Raw genomic sequence first — 22,449 nt, 5'->3', positions numbered from 1 at the left:
AACAGACGCATGTGAGCGCGTGCAGTGCAGCGTTCACGCTGAATGAAGCGCTCTCTTAGAGCAGAGCGTGAAGCTCTTCATACCTTCTGCAGCTTGTTGTTCTGGTCCTCCATCAGCAGAATGTCCTCCTCCAGCTTCTTCACCTTTCCCTCCACAGCCGCTTTCTCCAGCTGCAGCTTCTGCTTGGCGTCTTCTTCCTGTGCTATGTGGGCCTCCATCAGCTGCAGGAGAAGACGACGCAAAGTTAACGGACAGAAAATATAAGGATGCAGCAGGAGGACAAGCTTTCAGTGTATCAGAGTTATTATCCATCATTGAGTAAGTTTATACCTGTAATCTCTTCTTATTTGCTGGACTTCTGTTCAGTCTTATATGATTCACACTCACTGCATTGGCGATACAAAAAAGCGTTGCATGTCTTGTTCTTGTAACGATAACGAGACAGACCTGTAGCTGCTGCTCCATCTCCTTCTTCTCCTGCTGCAGGGCGTTACTGCGGTCCTCCTCTTCCTCCAGCCGGGCCTCCATCTCGTGCAGCACCTCCTCCAGCTCCTGCTTCTTGGCCTCCAGTCGCACCCTTATCTCCTCTGCCTCAGCGCACAGCTCCGTCTCCGCCTGAAGCTTCAACTCCAGCTGCGCCCGCTCCTCCATCAGCTATAAACACCACAGCGAGAACATTTACTCAAAACGACTTAACGCTCAGATAAAACCCAGATAAAAACCCGAGTTTGTGTCACCTGGGTGTGCTTCTGGGTAATGTCCTTCAGTTCAGCCTCAGTTTTAGCCGCCACCTCTTTGGCGGCCTTCAGCTCCTCCTCTTTCTGACCCATCTCCTCCTCTTGTCTGGTCACCTGCAGCAGCGGCTTGACCTGAACCACAGACAGATGAAGCAAAGTTTGTTCATCTGACCTAAATAAAACTGTATTTGAGAGACATTTAAGAACAAATATGGCCTCTGGTTGGACAGTGGTGTGAACTGTTTGAATCACCTTAGTGAAAAGCCTCCACCACTGCCAGTTCTTGAGCTTGAGGTAGCAGGCGCAGTTCCTCTGGATGACCTTCATGGCGGTGAGCTGCTGCTGACGTTTGCTGAAAGCCCTGAAAACACATGAAGAAGAATCAGACCTGCAGAGATCACAGACTGTAAAGAAATGATGCAGAACAGAAGACAAAGTAGAAGCAGCCTACACAAGTATTCTTTCTAATGGCCAGCAGGGGGCACTGCCTTTCAAAGTCTATGGGATAATGACCCTACTGCTCACTGGATTTATGACTTTCCTGATGAGTTTATGATCTTAATCACTAGTTTAGAGTCTTCTTTAATATGACATAAGGTTTCTTAAAAAATTTCTGGTCCCATTTAGAGTCAAATAAATTATAAAACTGGTCATGCTTTAGGGCACGGAGCCTTCTGTTGTTTAAAGCAAACAAAGATTGTGGCAAAACATCAAACTTGAAGCTTCCAACAGGACTTCTTTGTTATTTCCTGATGACTGCATCTATAAAAAGGCAACGAAAAGTAGAGGAAATGACTTCTGGGTCTTAATGCTCCACCTACTTGCGGCCCAGGAAGCCTCTTGCTTGCGCCTGGAAGGCGATGATGACGACAGTCAGTTTGAGGTCTCGCTCCTCTTCCAGCTGAGCCAAAACTCCCGTCCTGAAGAACATTTTGCTTTGACCGATACGATACAAGTTAGGGTCCAGATCCAGGTGCTTTACCTGGAGACGAGCAGAGGAATGAACCCTGCTTCTTCCTTTTCACAGTAAATTAATATTCAAATAGCATAAATTTGTAAGCATTAAACTTTTTACTCCATCGAGCTCACCATTAAACTGCAGGCCTGTTTTCCATCCATGAAGCCTTTCGGGATGGCGTTGGCGGCCAGGATCTCGTACCTGCAAACAGCACATTACCTGTCAGACCAAACGTACTACTACATAAAGTACTCGTTCCTTAAATGGGTTATCGATCAAAGTATAACTGCAAAGCGGTCAAAGAATATTCTAAATTGGAAAATATAAGGTCCCAATTCACTCTAATCTCAAACACAATCTGCTTGAAACTTTTTTCCCGTACCAAGCTTTATTCATTTCCTTTCTCGTGGGTAAGGGGCAAACCCATTAAAATTTAGTTTAGATGCAGATCACCTTCACGTAACTGCAAAATATAGCAATAAGCTAGCAATGAAGAAAAACAAAATAAGATAAAGAAATAGAAAAAACTCTTGTGTTTTAAACGCATCCAATTTTTGATCTGAAGGAACTTTTCTGAAAGAGGAAGAAGCATCTGCCTTCCAGAGTTACATCTGCAGTTACATCTACAGTAACATCTGCCTTCCAGAGTGAGGAACAACGAACGAAACCTGATCACAGCCTCAGACTGTGGGCAGGTGTCCATGGACTTATTTGAATATTTAGTAATAGCCATCGGTACATGCAGGTAGATGTGTGTCTGCTGTGGGCTCTCACTGCAGCTGCATGAGTAACTTTTTTTTATGCAGGAATTCTTATGCTGACTTTACACAGCAGCTAAAAATATTCCACAGCTGAGAAGTATTTAAGTTATTTTAGCATCACAAATGTGTTTCATTTGATGTAACACACTAACATGACCAGTGTTGGTCAAGTTACTTGAAAAAAGTAATCAGTAACTAATTATTGATTACTTCCCTAAAAAAGTAATCCAGTTACTTTACTGATTACTTATTTTCAAAAGTAATTAATTACTTAGTTACTTTTTAAAAACACGATTTACAGCCTGAATAGGTGATAAAGTGATAGATCTTTCAGCCCAATTCTACTTTTTCTACATAATCATCATACAAAATGTAATCAAATGGAAAAGTCTCTTTTTAAAACTTGTTTTATTAGTTTTAATCTTTTAACTTTATGCATCAAGCAAACATTTAATTATCTGCAACATTCTCTGACTGGCAGAAATTAGTTTAACATTTAAACCTATTTTCTGCACATTCCAGCACATAAAATATTTTTTGTGTGTTTACACTCAGTCTTTCAAATAGATGCAAGTAAAACACAGCAGAAAATAAATAAAGTCAAAGACTAGCGGTCCTGTTGCTCTATTTTCACCTGTAAAGCAGGAGTGGGGTAGGCGGAGGTTTACCCTGGTGCAGGTGTGCAGCGGTCAGTGGAAGAATCCGCGAGTTTCTCTGTGAGTTTCCCATTACGTCGTAGCTACTCGGTGCTTGCTTGGAAGTTTAGGGTTTTTTTCGCTGTAAAAAGAAGTTTTCTTCCCACGCACAACGGACACTAATGTTTTTGTCACTTTTTATGGAATCAAACTCAAAGTAAGGTCAGTACTTCCACGCTTTAAACGCTGCACGCTCATACTCTCTCTGCACTCGATATATGATCCATTGTTGATCTGCACACAGCTGTTGTCACAAACGTCGCACTCGCTTACGTCACTGTCATGAGACATTCTCGCAAAAAAATCACGGTTTTAGTAACGCAGTAACGCAGCGTTCCTACGGGAAAGTAACGGTAATCTAATTACCGTTTTTGCAATAGTAATCCCTTACTTTACTCGTTACCTGAAAAAAGTAATCGGATTACAGTAACGGGTTACTGCCCATCTCTGAACATGACAGACAGTAACAGTGGACTTATGCATGTGCCTGACCTGAAACTACAAATACATTTAGAGCTGCACATAATTGACTTATTCCGTGTGTAGATTCCCAAAGATATCATTAAGTAGACATTCATGGGGCTTTGAGACCAAACAGCTTACACTGTATTATAAACGTTATTTACTACTTAGGGGAAGTTAATCAGTAACGCAAAAAAGGAACAAACAAAAGCATTTATATGACACTTAAGGCTCACAGTTGGTAGCATCTCCCAACAAACTTTTACAGAAATAAAAACATTTTGAAGAAACAATGTTTTAGTCTCAAGTGAGATACAGAATTGAACATCATCTGCATACAGTGGAAGCAAAAGTCTTTAGCGTTCAAACTTAGTATTATTATAAAGGAACTATGATACTGTTATCAGTATAAATGATCTCAGACATCTCCCTCACCTCTGCCTGAACTCCTGGAAAACAATCCGGTTTGGAAATCCCTGCCTGCAGATTCGAATCCCCTCCAACACTCCGTTACACCTCAGCTGCTCCAGCACCAGGTTGGAATCCATCTTTCCAGCCTGCACCACAGCAAAGAGCCGACAACTCCTCAATGAATTAACAGACTCTGTCTTTTATCTCGGGGTTAGAGTCAGCTATAATAACCTACCCGCTTCTCGTGGTTTGGAATGATGCAGCGGACGAAGTTGGGCTGGGTGTTGTGTAACGTGGTCATCAGTTTGCCCAAAGACTCTTTGTACAGCTGACCCACAGTGCGAAACATGCCCTTCTTGGATTTGGTGGAACTGGGCACTGAGCTCTCAGACATCTTGGTCATGGTCTCCAGACCTACAACTCGATCCACTGACATGGAGAATAAACCAGGAAAGATTTATGACGACTTTTAATGCCCTGCTTTATGTTATTGCTCTACTGTGATGACGACTCACCGTCTTTCCACAGATCCTGAATGAAGGCACTGGAGGAGTTGTTGAGCAGAGCTGTTACGTTGTCATTCAGAGGGTCCATGTTCTTTGTCAACCAGTTGGCGGCATTATAGTCAACCTGGAGTCACAATTTTTAAAAGAAGTCTCAAAATATTTAAATCACCGTGCCCAAAATCATGGAGTCCATTGGTTTATCTTACACCTCACAAATATACACAGTACTTCCCTGGATCTAGACCATTGAATTGGTTGTTGTTTGCAGCAAAATTGCGTGAGAGAAATTAAAATCACATCATAGTCAAGAGCAACAAAACCAAACAGACCCACTCTGTTTCACTGTGAGTCGTTTTTTCTTAAGTGCTTAAATATTTTTCACAAATGCAAAGTTTCACAGACAACTGTCCGTCTCGGGAAGCTGTCCTCACCTTTCCAGCGTAGTGCAGGACGGTGAACATGAGTTTGTCTTTGTGCTGTTTGGGTTTGGAGAATTTAACGTGACCAGTGTGGGTGTTAAGCAGCTTGTCTACGAAAGAAATATCAGTGGCTTTGGGGAACCAGCACTCCTCGTCCAGCAGGGCCAGGATACCCGGAGGGTTGTTCTGGAAGAGAGTGTCGGATCCACGGCTCAGTTTAAGAGAACATTTTTACAAACAGTTACTTTTTGATCAGTGTCGAGTACAGGTTAAAAGTCATTCCTATACAGGCAAACATCCTTTAAAGCAGTCCTGATAGGAGCAGAGAGAACGCAGTCCCTTCCTCAAAGACCTCGAAAAATTAACCTAAAATTATTATTGTTGGATGTTTGGGAATAACATGATGGAAAAATATTTTAAGGGCATTTAAAACACATACTTTCTTGGTCCAAATCTTCTCTTATCATTTTGTTTTATCTGTCCAGAATAATCTTAATTAGATAATCTTATTAAATTTAAACCTTCTTTAAATCTGTTAACAATCTTACAGAAAGATCTCTTTGCTCACTCTTCACTTGTTAAAGACCGTGAATGTTATCTTAATTCATCAAATTGCTTTTGTCCTGTTCATAAAATAAAGGCAAACTTTGAGTTATCTTTCAATTAATCCTTCGTTAACTTAGATGCCATATTTTCTTCTTTTGCATTTATCAGTTGTGCAACAACTTAAGTTGCTTGTGTGTGTAGCTGTCTGACCGGCCTCTCGATGAGCTCGATGCAGGGCTGCAGGTCGAGGCCGAAGTCGATGAAGTTCCACTCGATGCCCTCCCTCTTGTACTCCTCCTGCTCCAGGATGAACATGGTGTGGTTGAAGAGCTGCTGCAAACGTTCGTTGGTGTAGTTGATGCAGAGCTGCTCGAATGAGTTGTCCTGTGGGATCGAAATTCATGATTAAAAACTGACAGAAACACAATTAAACACAGAAGAGCCACCTCCACAGGACAAGATTCAGCTGTCCATCTGCATCTTAAGGTCAAAGGTCACTCTTTCGAGGATGCCAATGTTCACATTTTGGACAGAGAGGACAGATGGTTTGAAAGAGGAGTGAAAGAAGCATCTATGTCCACTGTGAGCGACCATCTTTGAACAGAGGCGGTGGTTTACGACACCAACTGTCTGCCATCTATAATCCAGTTTTGAGTTCCCTCCCCAGACGCCTTAACGCCCACTCACATCCTGGGACATCTGACCTCAGGAAATCACATGATAAGGTGGGGCCAGGTTTCACAATGAGCTCACCCGAAACCCTGGCTGATTGGGACCCACACCCACTTTCACACCTTGACTCAGGCGATTAGAGGATATTCAGGGGGTCCTTTTGTCCCTCTGTGGGGAGAAACTCCCACTAGGTTTATATCTGGGACTCTCCACCATTTGACTTTAGAACTGAAGAAGCTTCTCGGATGAAGGTGAAACGTCTTCAAGCAACTTAAAGAAGTCCAGACGCTTTTCTTTGCAAGCTCCTTTGACTATGATGACCTGGATGACTGAGAACCTTCACAGACAAACACAATTAAACTTTCATACATCCATTTCCCAACTTATCCAGGTCACAAAGGCTTCAGTCTAAGGAGAGACTCCCTCAGGTGCTTCTGGGGGCCGTCCCAAGTAAACCGGCATAATGTCAGGTGCCTGAACCATCTCAACTGTTTTCTTTCAATACGGAGGATGATTTTCGAGAACGATGATGATGACACAATGATTCTTTTTTTTGCAAACGCCCTGACGACTCCAGAAACTGGTCACCCTCAGCCCTTGATTTTGTAGAACAGACCAGTGAGTCTGCACGAAGATCCAGGTAACTGGGGAAAAAAGACCCCAAGACTCTGAAGCTCATTCTCAACCAGTGTGGTCAATCCACCATTTTCCAGTTAAGAACCAGCGATAGAAATGCTATATCTCATTTTGGCCACTACAAAGGAGGCTGCTTGGAGCTTGAAGCCAGAAGAACCAGAGACCAACCAACCCTCTTCTCTTCGTCTTTCAGGTGGAGCCCTGGTGAAGTCCAACACCAACCAGGACTTATTGCCACAGTCAGACTCATTCCTCATTATGGTTGTGCACACACTAAAACGCCCATAGAAGGGGACACGGGACTTCTCCAAGTCTATAAAACACGACTGAATTTCCTTGAGAAGATAAAGAGCTGGACCGGCGTTCCACAGAACGAAAATCTCATTGTTTCTCCTTAGTCCTCCATCAGGAGTGGGCTCTCCACCCTTATCTGGGTAAGACCCACAGACAGAGGTCTTAATTCTCATTTCCACCACTTCTCAGTTGACTGAAAACCAGCTAAATGAAACAGTGACTTCCAGCTTACATTACTATTAAACGTATCGACAGGTCGTACAGGGACTGAGGTGCTCTCGGCAATGGACCTCGAGGGATGCACTTCACACATACCCTCAAATATCCTCAACAGGATAAAGAGCCGGTCCACTTTTCTGCAACTGCAAATCTGGTTGTTCTTCTTGAATGATTAGTTCGACTGACTCATAGGAATGACATGAAACAGTGAAATGTTTCATGTCATTCCTATGACACACACTAAAAGTTAGTTTTTAGGAATCAGTTACCTCAAAAATCTCAAACCCGGCGATGTCCAGGATGCCAAGGAAGGATGACGACTGCCTCTTACTCTTGTCCAGAGTCTTGTTGACTCTGGCGAGGATCCAGCGAAACAGACGCTCGTACATGGCTTTAGCCAGAGCCTCGATCGCGAAATCAGCCTAGGAAGGGAGATTGAAAGGACATGAGATTGAAAGCTGCCATCTTCTGTGTTAGTTAACGAGGTTTGGTTTGCTTCTCGGGTACCTGCTGCTTGGTCTGAGCCTTCTGCACCACCTCCCTGCCCACTTTAATCCTGGGCGTGAGGATGGCGCGGGTGAAGTCGGTCACGTTGATGCCCTGCAGGTGACACACCTTCTGCGCAGCTGTGAGTTGAGGCAGAGAGGAGGTCAGAGAGGTGAAGATGCTCATTTACAGAACTGGTGATGGTGCTTTTTTAAAGTTACCGGTGTTGTCGGGCATCGTCGCCTGCTCGTTGTTCCTCTCCTTCTCAAACTTGATGTTACCCAGCTGGAGCACACTGGACACCACCTTCAACATGCCTGCAGACAGGAAAAGGAAGAGCAGGACCATCAAACTGATTCAGATCAAACTTCTTATGTTCCACTTATTCTTTGATGAGCAGGGTACTTCTTTAACTAAAAAGGGGCATCAGAAGCATGAACCTGGGTTGCCCCAACACCTCAGAATAAATTTGGAGGTGATTTCTGTCTACTTCCTTATAAAAATACCCCCAAACCCCAACTTTTCCTCATTTAAAAATATCCTAAAGTATAATTTCAGTCCTTTTATTTCGTAGGCTTGAATAGGAAGTCTTGCATAAATCGCTGGGAATCTTGTCGTTACGTGGTCTCTGTACCTAATCGCTCCTCCTCAGTGAAACCCATGATGTCCATGGCCTCCAGAGTTTCATCAAACATCTCGTTGTCCTCCTGCCCGGGGATCTCCACGTGACCCTCTATCAGGAAACGATAGTTGCTGAAGTCCTCCAGCAGCAGCTCCTCTACAAACAGAGAGAGAAGACGTTACGCTGACTGAGACTCGTTTCCAGTTTAATCCGTGCAGTCGCTGAAGCAGCTGGTTTCCAGCATCATTCACATAATTTCATATCTACGCTGACATCTGAAAATGAAGCAAAAACTGCTGTTTCATCTTTACAGCAGAAATAAACACGTTTACATCCTAATATAAAACAGTTTTGGCCTCTATGGATAGTTTCCTCTTTTATAATATCTCCAGGAGTATATATTTTTAAATAACTTAGCCATCTGGATTTTACTGAGGCCTAAAGTTTAGGGTGTGGCTGCTTTAATGGCCAACTGTGCGGACACGGAGTCCAAACATGGTTAAAACTGTGACATCACATCTGCCTGTCGTCGTGCTACGATGGGTAAAAACTGCAGAGTGGACAAAGATGGTCCAGCTACAACATTTGATTGCTGATGATATTATTGACTGAAGGAAATGAATGAAGGCATCTTTCTTTTTGATCACAACAACATTTGACTAACAGCTAACTTGGTTAGTAAATGGTTCGTGTCGATCGTGGCTCAAGAGTTGGGAGTTCGTCTTGTAATCGGAAGGTTCGAGCTCCTGCTTGGACAGTCTCGGTCGTTGTGTCCTTGGGCAACTTCACCCGATGCCTACTGGTGGTGGTCAGAGGGCCCAGTGGCGCCAGTGTCCGGCAGCCTCGCCTCTGTCAGTGCGCCCCAGGATGGCTGTGGCTACAATGTAGCTGCCATCACCAGTGTGTGAATGGGTGGATGACTGGATGTGTAAAGCGCTTTGGGGTCCTTAGGGACTAGAAAAGCGCTATATAAATACAGGACATTTACCATTTTCGAGGGTTGACGCGCTTATTTTTTAGCTGGACTTGAAAAAACATGAACATCATCTATATCAAACTAGACTAAAGTGATCGTACAGTAATGGGAGACACCTCACCAAGGAGCCATCCACGAGGCACTTTGGTCAGATGCTGAACCACCTCATTTGAATCTGTTTGATGTGGACGGTCAGCTGCTTTCCTCTGAGATCCCCCCAGATGACTGAGTCCCCCCCCCCCCCCCCCCAGATGACTGACCTCCCCCCCCCCCCCCCCCATCTCTGAAGCTCTAAATTCACACAGGGTCATGTAGGTTTGGATTTTTTCCTCTTAATAATAAACACCTTCATTTAGAAATGTATTTTGTGTTTACTTGTCTTATTTTTTGTCTAATATTTAAGTTTGTTTGATGATTTGAAATGTTTAAGTGTGACAAACATAGAAAATAATGTAAAATAAGGAAGAGGGAAGCACTTTTTCACACCACTGTACACTGACACCTGAGGTTGAGGACTCTAAACAACAGCTAAATAGACAAAATGACTTCATCAGTTTTGTAATGTGAACAGGTGGAGTCTGTTGTAGAGAGTGCTGGTGCTCGTGTGTGTTTGGGGTGTTGCACCCTGAAACCTTCAGAGGTTTTTCAGGGAGTGTTATGTGGAAAACAGTACATGTACATGTTGTGGTTAACTGTTGACGTCTCATGAAGTAGTCATTAAACGTCCTGATTAAGGCTCAGATTATGACATGATACATATGAATGACACAGATTCATTTATGTTCATCTGCATGCAAACTCTGTCTCAGTCGTTGGATAGTAAACTTGAAACGTAATAGGATGTTTTCACAGTCTTTCAGAGATGATCAAGTATCTGAATCATACAGTCTGTAGATCTACTCTGCACTCTTGCTGCTTGTAGCTCCTGAAAAGCAGCACCGAACTTCACCCTTCAAAACACCAAAAGCTGATGGATGATGTCACGGTGGCCATCATTTATACACTGATTTGACTGAGACATGACTCGCAATTTAACAAAAACATCTGTTATGACTTTCTCAGTCAGGCTCTGGTCTGCAGCATCTGTTTTGCAGCATGATGAGCTTAAAATTCATATTTACCAATAAATTATAGTTATTACTATGTTATAACAGCTCCCATCTGACCCCAGGATGGTTTAAAAATGTCAGCTTGTCCCTTTAAATGAAGGATTTTTTTCTGCTCACCTCTCATCTTGTCTTTGGCTCCAGCCACCATGTAGTAGAAGATGTGAAAGGCTCTCTCGGTGCGTGCCTGTCGAATACAGCGAGACTTCTCCAGCAGGTCTGACCAGGATTAAGAAGAATGACCCACTTATTTAATGGTTACATTAAAAAATTGAACTCAAAGTAGGATACAGGTGTCGATATTCGCCCCGACGATGTAGCCGGTCACATCAAAGTTGAGTTTGATGAACTTTCCCTGCGAGCAGAGAGGACGACAGCAGCTTTAACTTTATATCACAGCTATTTTTCCATCTCTGTGTCGACAGACTGAACGAAGTTCTTACAAATCGCGAAGAGTTGTCGTTCTTGATGGTTTTGGCGTTTCCAAAGGCCTCCAGGATTGGGTTCGCCTGCAGCAGCTGCTTTTCCAGCTCCCCCTGCAGCAAAAACGAGGTTAAACAGCTAAAAACATCTCTGCTTTTAAACAGAACAGAGGCCGTGATGTAAGGCTCACAAAGCTTTTCTGTTACATGAATACTGAAGTAAAAACGAGTCTTTATGAGATTTTATACTCACGTAGGCCAAAGATCCCGCCTGCTGCTGCTGCTGCAAGAAAAACACGCCGGTTAGAAATCATAAAATATTTGTATTTTCCCCAAAATTGGCCTGAAATGCAGCAGCGGAGCAGCAGGGGTCAAAGGTCAAGCACTGATAACTCCTGACTAAACAAACCAAAGATGGTTCATGACTGGATTAAATGCAGCGGAGCGAAGAGCAGATGTAACGTTCAGGTTAGTTATGGAGGATCGTGAGAAACATGGAGACGTTTCTTTGATTTTCCTTTTAAATCATCAAAGATAAAGAATGAAAAGCCCCGCCCCCAGCAGCAAACAGCAGTAATCTGTCCTCACCTTGGCCACGGCGCCAGCGACTGAATCCTGTCGTACACAGCAGAGTTTGCACTTTAATATTTTATAGCAGTTTTTTCAAACTTAAAGCTCATTCTGATTTCATAATGTGTGAACTTTCAGTCTGGATCCTGAAACCTTATAAAACTTTTAGCTTTCGTCTGATTATTTGTCTGCTTTGGGCTTTATTTTCTTTAAAAGAGTCAGAAAGCTTGAGGCGCTCGTACTCACAGGGTTGACGGGGTTCTTGCCCTTGTGCGAGGAGGCGATGACGGCGAGGTACTGAATCACCTTCTTGGTGTTTTCTGTCTTCCCGGCTCCAGACTCACCTCTGGGTGACGCAGCAGAGACTGATTAACCTCCTAACACCCAGCTGCTAGTTTTAGTGTTAGCTAGTCAGCTGTAACGCTTCTTTAAAGAGAACAATTTTCAGCTGCAGCTCTTTTAAAATGACAAACTTGGATTAAGTAACACAATATTTGGACACTAACGATAATCAATTAAGTAGGGATGCAACGATACCAATTTTTTCAAACCGATACGATACCGATACTTGGATCTGAGTACTTGCCGATACTGAGTACAAAAAACAATACTTCTACCAAATGCAATGAATTGGAAGACAGGTTTTATTTTATTCTATGCCGATAAAAAATAAAATCGTAATAAAAATGACCACAAAAAATTTTCAAGTGAAAAATAAGCACTTCTGTTAAATTATTGCAGAGTCTCCACATTGTAATTTAACAAAATATCACTGAATTATTGGCACTGTCTCGAGCTTTCAGAATAATAAATAAACACTTCTGTTTGGAATAAAATAAACTTTTAAATTATTGCAGAGTGTCCAATTTCATATCACAGCTCGAGTATGCTGAGAAGACGGTTCAATCCTATGGTTTCCACGACCGGCATTGGCTGGTCATCCAGAGAAATAAAATGAGTCAGTTATTTTAACTGCCCGTGGATTTTCTCTTGGCATTTTTCATCGCTTTTCCAAAACCTGTTAAAGTTGGCTGTTCCACACTGCTGACATTTTGTTTAGCCTAGCTACAGCAGCCTCCAGTTTCTCTTTTTTATCTGGAGCCGCCAGTCTCACTCGCCTAACCCTGTGCCTGTTTAGCGCGAGATGTCCCCCTAGTGGCCAATCTAAAAAACTACAACAGAAATGACAAGCCACCCTCTGACTAATGAAATAAGTTAGTATCGGTTCATGGTATCATTTTACAGTATCGGCCCCGATACCTGATACCAGTATCGGTATCGGTGCATCCCTGCAATTAAGGATTATAAAAGATTTATGATGAATATTCCCATCGGTCGTGTTATTATTTACATTTAAAATAAAAAAGTGCTTCTCTTTTAAAAGCAGGCACCAAAGTGGACACATTTTTGGAGTAAATGAAACTAAGTCGATTAATAACAGGGATCGTAAAATAAAAGTTCTGTTAGGTTCTTAGATATCCAGGTCATCGTAGTCTAAGGAGCTTGGAAAGAAAAGCATCTGGATGTCTTTAGGTTACTTGAAGATGTTTCACCGTTCGTCCGAGAAGCTTCTTCAGTTCTAAGAGCGATTGGTGGAGAGTCGCAGACTTTAAGCCCGACGGGAGCATGTCTAAAGACATCCAGATGCTTTTCTTTCCAAGCTCCTTAGACTCCCCATGTTTATGTTTTTACATTGTTTTACACCAAAAGATCCCATTTTTGACCAGAACCACCCTCTCAGATGTAAATACCTGTTGTTTTCTGTCTTTTGTGTAAATAAATGACATTTTGAAACTGATAATGTTTTATGGGCCCCCAAAATTAAAACGGTAAACAAGAAAATAGTGAGAATATTAAAGTCAAAGACAAAGTTGTTTGATTTGGTTTTCTTAGTGTAAAGTGGACCTTTATGACATCCCTAAAACGGCCATCTCTGGCACAGAAGCCCCGCCCACCTGCCGTTTAAACTTTGCTTGCGAGGGGCAGCCAATCAGGAGAAAAGTTAAGAAGCTTAAACAGCTTGTTTCAGACAGAAGATCTGATCTGACAGCATCACTGTGGCCCAGTGTAAGAATAATTAAGCTTATTTTGAACTCTGAGTCATGCAAAGCTGCTCTGCTCTAAATAGATGGAGCTGGAAATGAGGTGAACTGGTCCAGTTAAAGGTTTGGGTAACAAACTGGTGGTATGTGTCTGTGATGGAAAAAGGTCGAGTGCTGTCTGTTTTGACTCACGTGCAGAGAATAGACTGATCCTCGCGGTCTGTGGAGAGAGAGAGAGAGAGAGAGAGAGACATAATGTGACACTGAACTCGTCAAACTCCAAACACTCGGACACGAGAGCGAAAGAGATCTCGCTCACTGGGAGATTAGCCTCCATCACTCATATCCTCTAAAAATAGCAGGTGGATGCAGGACTCCGTCACTGTAATCTCGTCTCACTGCTCCATGTATGGCCATCCTGGAGCTCAGTGGAAAGTATGGAGCTGCTCTGAGGTCACCGGCGGACCAGACGGAGGCCAGACGGCACGCTCCGAGGCTTCAGTCGAGGTTGCTCAACGCCATCGCTCACCTCTGAGAAAGAGCTGTGATGTGACTGTTTGTGGCTGCTTCATGTTTTGTAGCAGGACTTATGGGACTGAATGTGTTTTCATATTTGTGGGGGGAGATGGGGGCATCTGGGGATAGTGATGGTCGATCTGAGGGGACAGGATGAGTGTTTGTGTGTTCATCTGATACACACCAGCCTCATGTGTCTTGACAACTTAAACACTCTTACATCAAAAGTCATAAAACACATGATAAATGCATCACTTAGTGGAGAGAGTATGTCATTAGAGAAAAAGGTGGCCATGCAAACTCCTGTGAGAGGTCTGCCCCAGAGTCAAACGTCCGACCTTGGGGTTTAAACGCAAGCTACCAGCGTGCTGCGATTTAAAGGTCTGTTTGTGTGCTGGCTGATGATGCAGAAGTGGATGAGCAGGACTTATCCGCTTATCCAACTCGGGGTCATGGGGGTGGGATGGTGCCACAGGGTAAAAGGTGTTGTACATCCCAGATGTGAAACCAACCACACACTCTCACATTTACACCCAATCAGAAGTCACGTCTCTGGACACAGAGAGGCCCGCAGGCTCAAACCAGCACACTTCTGAATCTGACAAGTGTTTCAAAGAAAGCATGTTAGCATGATCCAGCTCCTCTGACTTCCCCGGTCCAGGTGAAGCCAGGTGAAGCCAGGTGAAGCCAGGTGGGCTTTCTCAGTGCTTCAGACTGGGGGTGCCAAACATGCAGAACCACAGAGTCCAATCTAACCCACACTGGAGGGTTTTACGACAGTCATTATTCTGAGGGTAACGTTTCTACACAGGAGTGAAAACACAAATGCTGTAAACTGTGCGGGAACGGTAGGTTCAATGAAGGTGGGAAAAAAGAGACACGTCGTTTCTCCCCAAAGGGAGGGAGTATGTAACCGCTCCATTTGTCTGGTTGTTAGCAGTCTAGATGTAACTGTCATATTGCATGTGATGGTATCGACCAATAACAGCTCGAGTGGATTTAATTTAGGTGAAAATCTAAAAATCTGTAATTATTTCACATCTTCCAACTTTACAACAACATACTGGAGCTTGGGGGACATGAGTACCGAGGGTGGCTGAGCATTTGACCTTGACTTTCACTGTTATCTCCCAAGGTCAAAGTTGACCTTGTAAAAAATTTCAAGAAATCTTATCAAGTAATAAATCATATGAGAGAGCATGGACAGAGCTCTATAACACAGCGTTTATCAGTGCGATGCACAGGTAAACAGGGGGAGTGCCATCCATACATTATCTGCTTCCTCACACTCTTCTGGTCACATGCCCAAACCGCCTCATCTGATTCCTTTGCAAGTGCTGCTTACATCTTATATCTGTGATCTCGTTCTTTTAGTCACCACACAGAGGTCCTGCGCACAGGTGAAGGCAAGAAGATGGATCCTCAGCTTTACTTTCACCCTCATCTCTCTCTTTGCTCAGTTTCTATGCCTCCTAAAGTCCCGTGGCACATCTGGACTTGGCTCAAAATATGTGCTTTGGACTCACTGGTGTTCAGGTCACTAGCAGTGAAACAGCTTCCAGGTTTGAAGTGGCTCAGGTTAGCGGTTGTTGGGACAGGTGAAGAACAGTTGGATGGATAAATTGTTGTTGTTATCGTCACAGAGCCTCTAAGGAGATCTGTATCTTTATATTTACTATAAAACTGGTCACTTATGTGCTAAAATATCGAAATATTCATAATTCAGCATCTTATTTACAAATTTTAAAGGTAATTTTGGTTAAAAAAGTTTTCTACGATGTGAAATATTGTCATTTATTTACCTGAGTGCATTTCCCACCTGTCGTTTACTTCTCGATGGTCTAACTTTAATCCGTCTGTACATATAAACTTGACTAAATTCTTTGATTTTCAGTCATCTGGGAACATCTTTGATATTTCCAGTGATGCTGATGGACATGTTTGTTGGTTTGAGATAAAAATAAGTATTTAAATACTTTCTGTATCAAACACAAAGCGTGTAGCTGCTTTTCTTGGACTCTTGATAAGAACAACAGTCGTGATCTGTTGTCTGTGCGTGCAGACAGTTACCCTGCATCATGTTCCTGTAGGCGTTGTCCGTGATGGAGTAGATGTGCGGTGGAACCTCGTGGCGTTTCTTGCCCTTGTACATCTCGATGATCTTCTCAGAGTAGATGGGCAGCATCTTGTAGGGGTTCACCACCACGCAGAAGAGGCCCGAGTACGTCTGTGGAGGGACAAAACATCACTTTATCACCACGTCGGAGCTGCCAGCTCATTCTGACGTCTGTTTCCTACTCGACTTTTTAAAATGTTAAGACATCGAACAGTAAACTGGTGCTTTGATATCTGATTATTCACGCACACTCTGCTGCACGTGCAGATTTTAGTACTCCTGTAATAGTTCATGAGCAGGTGTGTGCTCCTAATAATGGGAGTCATCGTGTTTGACAGGTCACACTTCAAAGTAAAAGTGTTGCTTCAGCTGTGGCTCAGTTTCAGGTGTGTTCTGCTTCCTTCTTCCAGCTCCTGTCTGATTGTTTGACTCCTCCCACCTTCTTAAGGGACAGGCCACACCTTGACGGGGGTGCATTCAAGATCAAAACAGTGTGAACTGTTGAACCGGCGCCTCGCTCTTTTCATGCACGAGCAGGTTCATGTGCTTTATTAACCTTTGACTATAACAACTTCCACCTCGTTCACATGTTTAAAAGTCAAGACTATAAATTAATTTTCATTATAAACTGCTTCTTGTTGCTGCTTCGTCTTTTATAACAAGTTTCATTCAGTTTGTTTTACAGCAAGAATAGACAAAATAATAAAGCAGCCTTAGAGTTAAATGATGGGATTAATTATACTGATACATGGTAAGAATGAATGTAATCTGTGCCCTGTTTTGTCTAATCTGATGGCTTTAATGATTAAAAAAAGATTATTTTGCTTCTGAATATATTTAAACCTAATCACAGATGTACGTCACCCTTCACACGCTTCCTTTCTAACCACAACATTATAGAGAAAACTTCACATTGCTGCATTAATTCAAACTGCACAGGCCCTGCAGCTCGTTCTCTTCACTCTGCTCATATAAGGACTGGAGGAACTGGACCTCCTAACTCTCGGGGATCTGCACGGTGGTCTGTATGAGATGCATGAGCTCGGATTTAAATTTTTACATGCAGTACCTTATTAGTCTTTGAGAGACTGACTAAAATAATACAAACATAAGCTGCTGATCTTTCCAGTACATCGGTCCTTAAACGAGGACTTTCCACCTGAACGTTAAGTCTCTTCAGCCTCTGAGTTTATAAGGAGCCCTCAGCTCTCTCGTCTCCACCTTACAGCACATTCAGGTTACTAGTTTTTTATTATTGCTCAGAGAGTTTGTTTTAAACGGATGTGGAGATAAACACCTGATTCTTTCAATTTGTCTTCAACATACGGGGGCAGAGTTTTCACTTTAATTCTATAAACACAGACCTGTGTGTTTTTTATAGATCAAACTTCCTTTTTAATGTAATTTAAACACAGTTTATAACAAAGAGACTTAAAATCATGGGTGCAAGTTTGACTTGAGCACCAGATAAATCAGGCGCCAGGTGATCGTTGAGTGTTTTCCTCACATAGATCAGGCTGGAGAAGTATCTCTCGCGCAGGTTGTGCAGGACGGAGGCTTCGTTGAGGAAGGTGAGGGCCGCCATGTCCTCCACCTTGCTGAATTTGGGCGGGTTCATCTTCTGGATGTCGTCTTTGTTCACCGTCACCTTCTGACCATTGGAGAGCTCCACCAGCACCTGCGGAGCAGCGGCAGGTATTCAGCACAAACATTCAAACATCACATCGCCTGACAAACCAAACAACCGTGTTGGTGTCCTGCACATCTGTGTCATTCAGAGGAAACAGGTTTGAGAACAGGTGAGAGAAAACTAAAAAAAGACAATGAAGAGAAGAAAATCTCACAAGAAAATTAAAAATCTTGAAGTTCTACATTTAATTTATCTCAAGTTTATTTTTTAATCTTTAAAAAGTAATTTCTGAAGTTTTACACGCGAGGAAGAAATGTCTGTAACAAAACAATTCCCATAGAGTATTCTGGAAAATATGGAAGCTTTTCCATTTGTTCTTGTGTTTACTCAGGTTGCTGAAAGCGGTCCTGGTACTGAGGCGCCAGGTTAAATTTAATGAAAGAGTTTAAGGAGTAAAACTCTGTTAAAAGACCAGAATCACTGTTACTCTCTTCATCAAGTAACAAAGTAACAAAGTAACAAAGACAAACAGTTTGTTTGCAAGCTGCTTTGCAACCCCACTCTGCTTCAGCTCCTTCTTCAGCTGTTTCCGACTTCATCAACATCATATTTGTGTTACCTGATGGCTGCTGTCAATCATTCTTGTTTCCATGCATACCTGGTCACCCTTCTCCTCCTTGATGCTCGCCGCCTCGAATCCCTCCCTCTCTGACGGCACCCACACCATCTTTTTAGCTGCCCAGTCGGCCTGGGCCACGCCGCTGTTGCGGAAGTCGTTTTCCAGGAAGAGGTACTTGTCGTCGGTGTCGGCCATGTTGGCGGTCGGATCGACCTGCTGGTCAGCAGCGGCGGAGTCTAACGCTGGTGGTTCGGAGGCAGTGACGCTGACGTTTGAATCGTCGATTGGGACCGGCTCAGCCTCAGATATGTGAGTTGATTTGACCTCTGACCTGCTGACAAATCAAAAATGTGAATTAAAAAAAGACACTTTTTCTTTCTCTGCTTTTTTATATTCACTGCAGTTTTAATTTTGCCTTATTGTACTCATAAACCTGCCATTTATCTATTTTTATGCTGCTACAGGTTCAGGCTGCTGGATGATTTCCCATGATGCACTGAGGACCTCTTTTCACTTCCCACATGTTCACATTTTTATATCTATTAACTTATGTCTTTGCTCCCATAATTGTTTCTGTGTCTCTCTGTTCCTCTTCTCAGACCCCTCCCTGAGCCTGCTTCTGCTGGAAGTGTCTTCCTGTTAAAAAGGAGTTCTTCTTTCCCGCAGTTGCCAAGTGCTGCTCATCAGGGGTTGATCTAATTGCTGGAGTTTTCTCTGTAATATTACATGGTACTTACCTTGCAGCACATGCTTCATATCATTGGCCTTTTGCAAATTTTATTCCATCCTGCACTTTGCTTACAGGATCGTACCTGTGCTCACCTGCATGCCAACAAGCTATCTAATGCATTACAGAAACAGAAAACAGTTGCAGTAGAGTTCTGTGTATCCATTCACCCATAACTGAGATTGTCTTCAATCGAGCCCAAAGTCAGTGTTACGACACTCTAAAGGAAAGCTTTTATCAGCATCCAGTTTCATCCCAGAAGGTTAGACAGTTTAGTCCATGTAAATTACAACATTTATTTTATTTCCCTGAAACTTCCTACACACCCCCTGAGCTCATTATTTTTGTTTTTATATCAGGATGTTGGTTTTATTACATCAGATGATGAGTAGCTGTCATATACAGGCTTGTGTGGAATCTTATAAAACTGTAATTAGAGTGAATTATTTTGCATATAGAGGCTAATATGGTGGTTTTGTTTAGCCCAGTGCATCCCACTAACAGCCCAGAGTCATAGCATAAAGAACTGGTGCTCTATAAAAGAAAAATGAGTTTCAAACTTCCAAATTTAAAAACAGCAGCTCACAACTTAAAAAAATAAAATAAAAATAAATCCAAACTTCGTAGTTTTCCACCTGCCATCACCAGGACTCACAGCAGTGTGTGCGTTGCAGATAATTATGTTTCCAACACAAGATTCACTGATTTTATGGATTCATATTTTATATTTTGGGAGTAAAAAAGACCAATTTTAAAAGAAAAAGACCTTGTTGGAGGCATTTTTTCCCCATACGGACTACTGTTGATGTGTTTTTGTTTTTTTTGTGCTTAATAACTATTTCATGCCTTTACTGAACAGGACAAATGCATAACTTGTTCAGTTTTCTGAAGGAAACAACTACTCAGCACAACTTGATTTAAAGACCAAACTATTTTGTAGCACAGTCTCACACAGCATCAAGCAGAGGAGGACAAATAAAAGCATCTTTCTCACAGACTTCTGAAACCTTTCAGGGGCCTGTGCAGCACATAAAGGCTAAGAAGTGATGAAGATACGCCAGCATCAATAAAACGGACTCATTAGCTCATTTTTCTGCCTCACGCTTCCTCCATCTGTGCCTCCAACTGCTGCCTTTACATCTCACAGCTCATTTACATCCACTTTCAGTGAACAGTCTCACAGATTACATCTGATAAATAAATGCCATATTTCCCTAAAGTTTGCATACAGCTACTTACTCACTTATCCTCGTCTGTGCCTCTGCGCGCAGGTCACAAGGCTGCTTTGACCTCCCATTGAGCAGCAGGCAATAAAACATGAAAAGCAGCACACAGATAACCCCGAGTATCAAACAAGTGAGCTGCCATGCTGGAATGCCCATGTTTGGCTAACCCTTTGCTCCTGGTAGCTTGGTAGCCCAAAGAGGGATGCTAGGGACTTAGCAGGCGTACTACCTTATAAGGTGCAGCTCATGTGTCCAGCCAAGCTTACCGTTTACACCAAAATGGTGACATGTCAGGGGGAGCATCCATGTGTGGCTACTGGCACACGGGCTCTGCAGAGCAGGTGAAATCAGCATCCTGCATCATTTCTGACACTTTTCACAGTTTAAACTGAGAACAGGTCAGCCTGGAATTATTGTCAATGACGAATAACAGATTCAGGGTCATGCAGAAGGCCATTAGTTCCTAATTACACCTCATAAAATTGAACATTTCTTTTGTCTTGACACAAAATAGCCACCTGTTGGAGATTCATCTACTGAACATTTCTGCAGGTTTAGATGCATCCACACAGGCTGTAACTCACTGAGCAAGGCAGCAGCTGTAGGTTGGCATCAAAACTGTGGGAGTGAAATAAAAGAGTACTCACCGTTCAGGGCTTCAGTCCTCAGTGCAGGATGCAGGCTGAGCTCCAGGGAAATGAGACTCTCATATCAGGTAAATGAAGTGATGGTGATGATGAGGATGAAGATGATGATGATGTCCTTCCTCCTCCCCTGGCATTTAAATCAGCCGCGATACCTGGGGGTGGAGCCGTTGGGCTCCTGCCTACCTCCTATCCAAAGTTAGCAGCAGGTCTTCATTCAGCCAATCAAACGAGGTTCAGTCAGTCTGCCTTCAAATTAAGAGCCCACGGTTGTTCTGGCTCAGCTTGATGACATGTATCTGCTAAAGTGATAACAAAATTGAGTTGGTTATTAGACAGAGGTGCTGGAAAGTGCCTACATTTCAGGATTTTTCAGCACTTCCTTGTTTTGTGCTGACAACACACTGGGAATTCATAAATTAAGCTGTTAAAACTAACAATATAGAAAGTATAGAAACTTGGCTTCACATTAGTATGTTGCACACATGACCAATAACCAGTGTTATTAAATGATCCTCAAACTCGTGACAGGCTTCTTTTACACTGACTGTACATAAAAGATGGACATGGTCTCGATGACTTCACCCCAGTGGTGGAGCGGGTGGGGGGGTGGCTTACTGGGCTTAAGCCTGGGTTGTTTTTTCAGAAGCCCGGGTGTGTCAAATGTCTGCCTCCGCCTCTGCTTCACCCATTGGTTTTGAACTCCTTCATGTCACAGATAGGCCACGCCCCCAATAATGCAAACTTTAAACCTTCATGCAATTTAAGCAGGTGAGTTATACAAACATTCTTCCTTGTATATCGGTTATGATAGAGATCAAATTTGTTTTATTTCAGGCTGTAAACATTTTTATTTCTGCTGTAAAGTTTCAACACATGAGTCTGCAGGAACTCAGGAGTCTCCAGTGGACATTAGAGGAACTGCAGGTTTCGTCTTCTTAAAAAAACATAATGTTTTCATCCCACTGTTTTTGTCAGAAACTCCGAGATTAAGCTTTTATGAGAATCACAAATTTAAAAACACCTTATTAGATCAAACTGAATACAAGTCCATAAAATATTTTAAACTGGCTCCACACCTGAAACCCTTCTCTGTGTAAACTTAGGTCATTCACACAGTTTAAAATCATGCAAATCATTAAGTTTTATTGACGCTTTAAACAGTGTCTCAAATTTAAATAGCAGACACATTTGGGCTAGTTTTAGCACTGATGGCTCAGTTACATGTCATGTAGTCCAGACAAGTGTCAAAGGTCACGAGGAGAGAATAACTACGGGTCACAGCAATCGTAGTGTGAGCTGGACGTGCAGACATAATAAACAAGTCTCCATCTTTGTTCTTAAAACAAAACAACTAAAATAAAACGATTATTGTGTCCGAATCTGTTTCTCAATAATGCCATCATTTTACTTTTCTTTGCTTTTTCTTTG

General features: G+C 42.7%; 1 protein-coding gene across 2 annotated transcripts in view; it reads right to left on the bottom strand.

Annotated features, from left to right (window-relative positions):
- Positions 1-20,996, bottom strand: part of LOC146519448 (uncharacterized) — a 33,166-nt gene extending 12,170 nt beyond the window's left edge. Inside the window, exons 1-25 of one of the 2 annotated variants that reach the window (XM_085157207.1) lie at positions 20,388-20,996; positions 18,461-18,755; positions 17,680-17,850; positions 16,127-16,283; positions 13,733-13,760; positions 11,745-11,844; positions 11,182-11,211; positions 10,950-11,042; positions 10,798-10,861; positions 10,627-10,725; positions 8,437-8,580; positions 8,024-8,119; positions 7,824-7,942; positions 7,586-7,738; positions 5,706-5,879; positions 4,962-5,135; positions 4,540-4,654; positions 4,260-4,453; positions 4,049-4,170; positions 1,827-1,896; positions 1,559-1,719; positions 990-1,098; positions 738-869; positions 448-654; positions 84-221 (exon numbers count right to left, since the gene is read on the bottom strand). In XM_085157207.1, the coding sequence (XP_085013333.1) occupies positions 84-221; positions 448-654; positions 738-869; positions 990-1,098; positions 1,559-1,719; positions 1,827-1,896; positions 4,049-4,170; positions 4,260-4,453; positions 4,540-4,654; positions 4,962-5,135; positions 5,706-5,879; positions 7,586-7,738; positions 7,824-7,942; positions 8,024-8,119; positions 8,437-8,580; positions 10,627-10,725; positions 10,798-10,861; positions 10,950-11,042; positions 11,182-11,211; positions 11,745-11,844; positions 13,733-13,760; positions 16,127-16,283; positions 17,680-17,850; positions 18,461-18,755; positions 20,388-20,530 (3,288 nt within the window). In that variant the 5' untranslated portion in view covers positions 20,531-20,996. The remainder of the gene's footprint in view (positions 1-83; positions 222-447; positions 655-737; positions 870-989; positions 1,099-1,558; positions 1,720-1,826; positions 1,897-4,048; positions 4,171-4,259; positions 4,454-4,539; positions 4,655-4,961; positions 5,136-5,705; positions 5,880-7,585; positions 7,739-7,823; positions 7,943-8,023; positions 8,120-8,436; positions 8,581-10,626; positions 10,726-10,797; positions 10,862-10,949; positions 11,043-11,181; positions 11,212-11,744; positions 11,845-13,732; positions 13,761-16,126; positions 16,284-17,679; positions 17,851-18,460; positions 18,756-20,387) is intronic. The other variant, XM_085157208.1, reaches the window with a different exon arrangement.
- Between the last annotated feature and the right edge of the window lie 1,453 nt (positions 20,997-22,449).

Source organism: Neolamprologus multifasciatus, chromosome 4 (assembly GCF_963576455.1).
Source record: "Neolamprologus multifasciatus chromosome 4, fNeoMul1.2, whole genome shotgun sequence".
Taxonomy (NCBI): domain Eukaryota; kingdom Metazoa; phylum Chordata; class Actinopteri; order Cichliformes; family Cichlidae; genus Neolamprologus; species Neolamprologus multifasciatus.
Note: the sequence above shows the minus strand (reverse complement) of the source record. Positions and strands in the feature narration are given on the sequence as shown.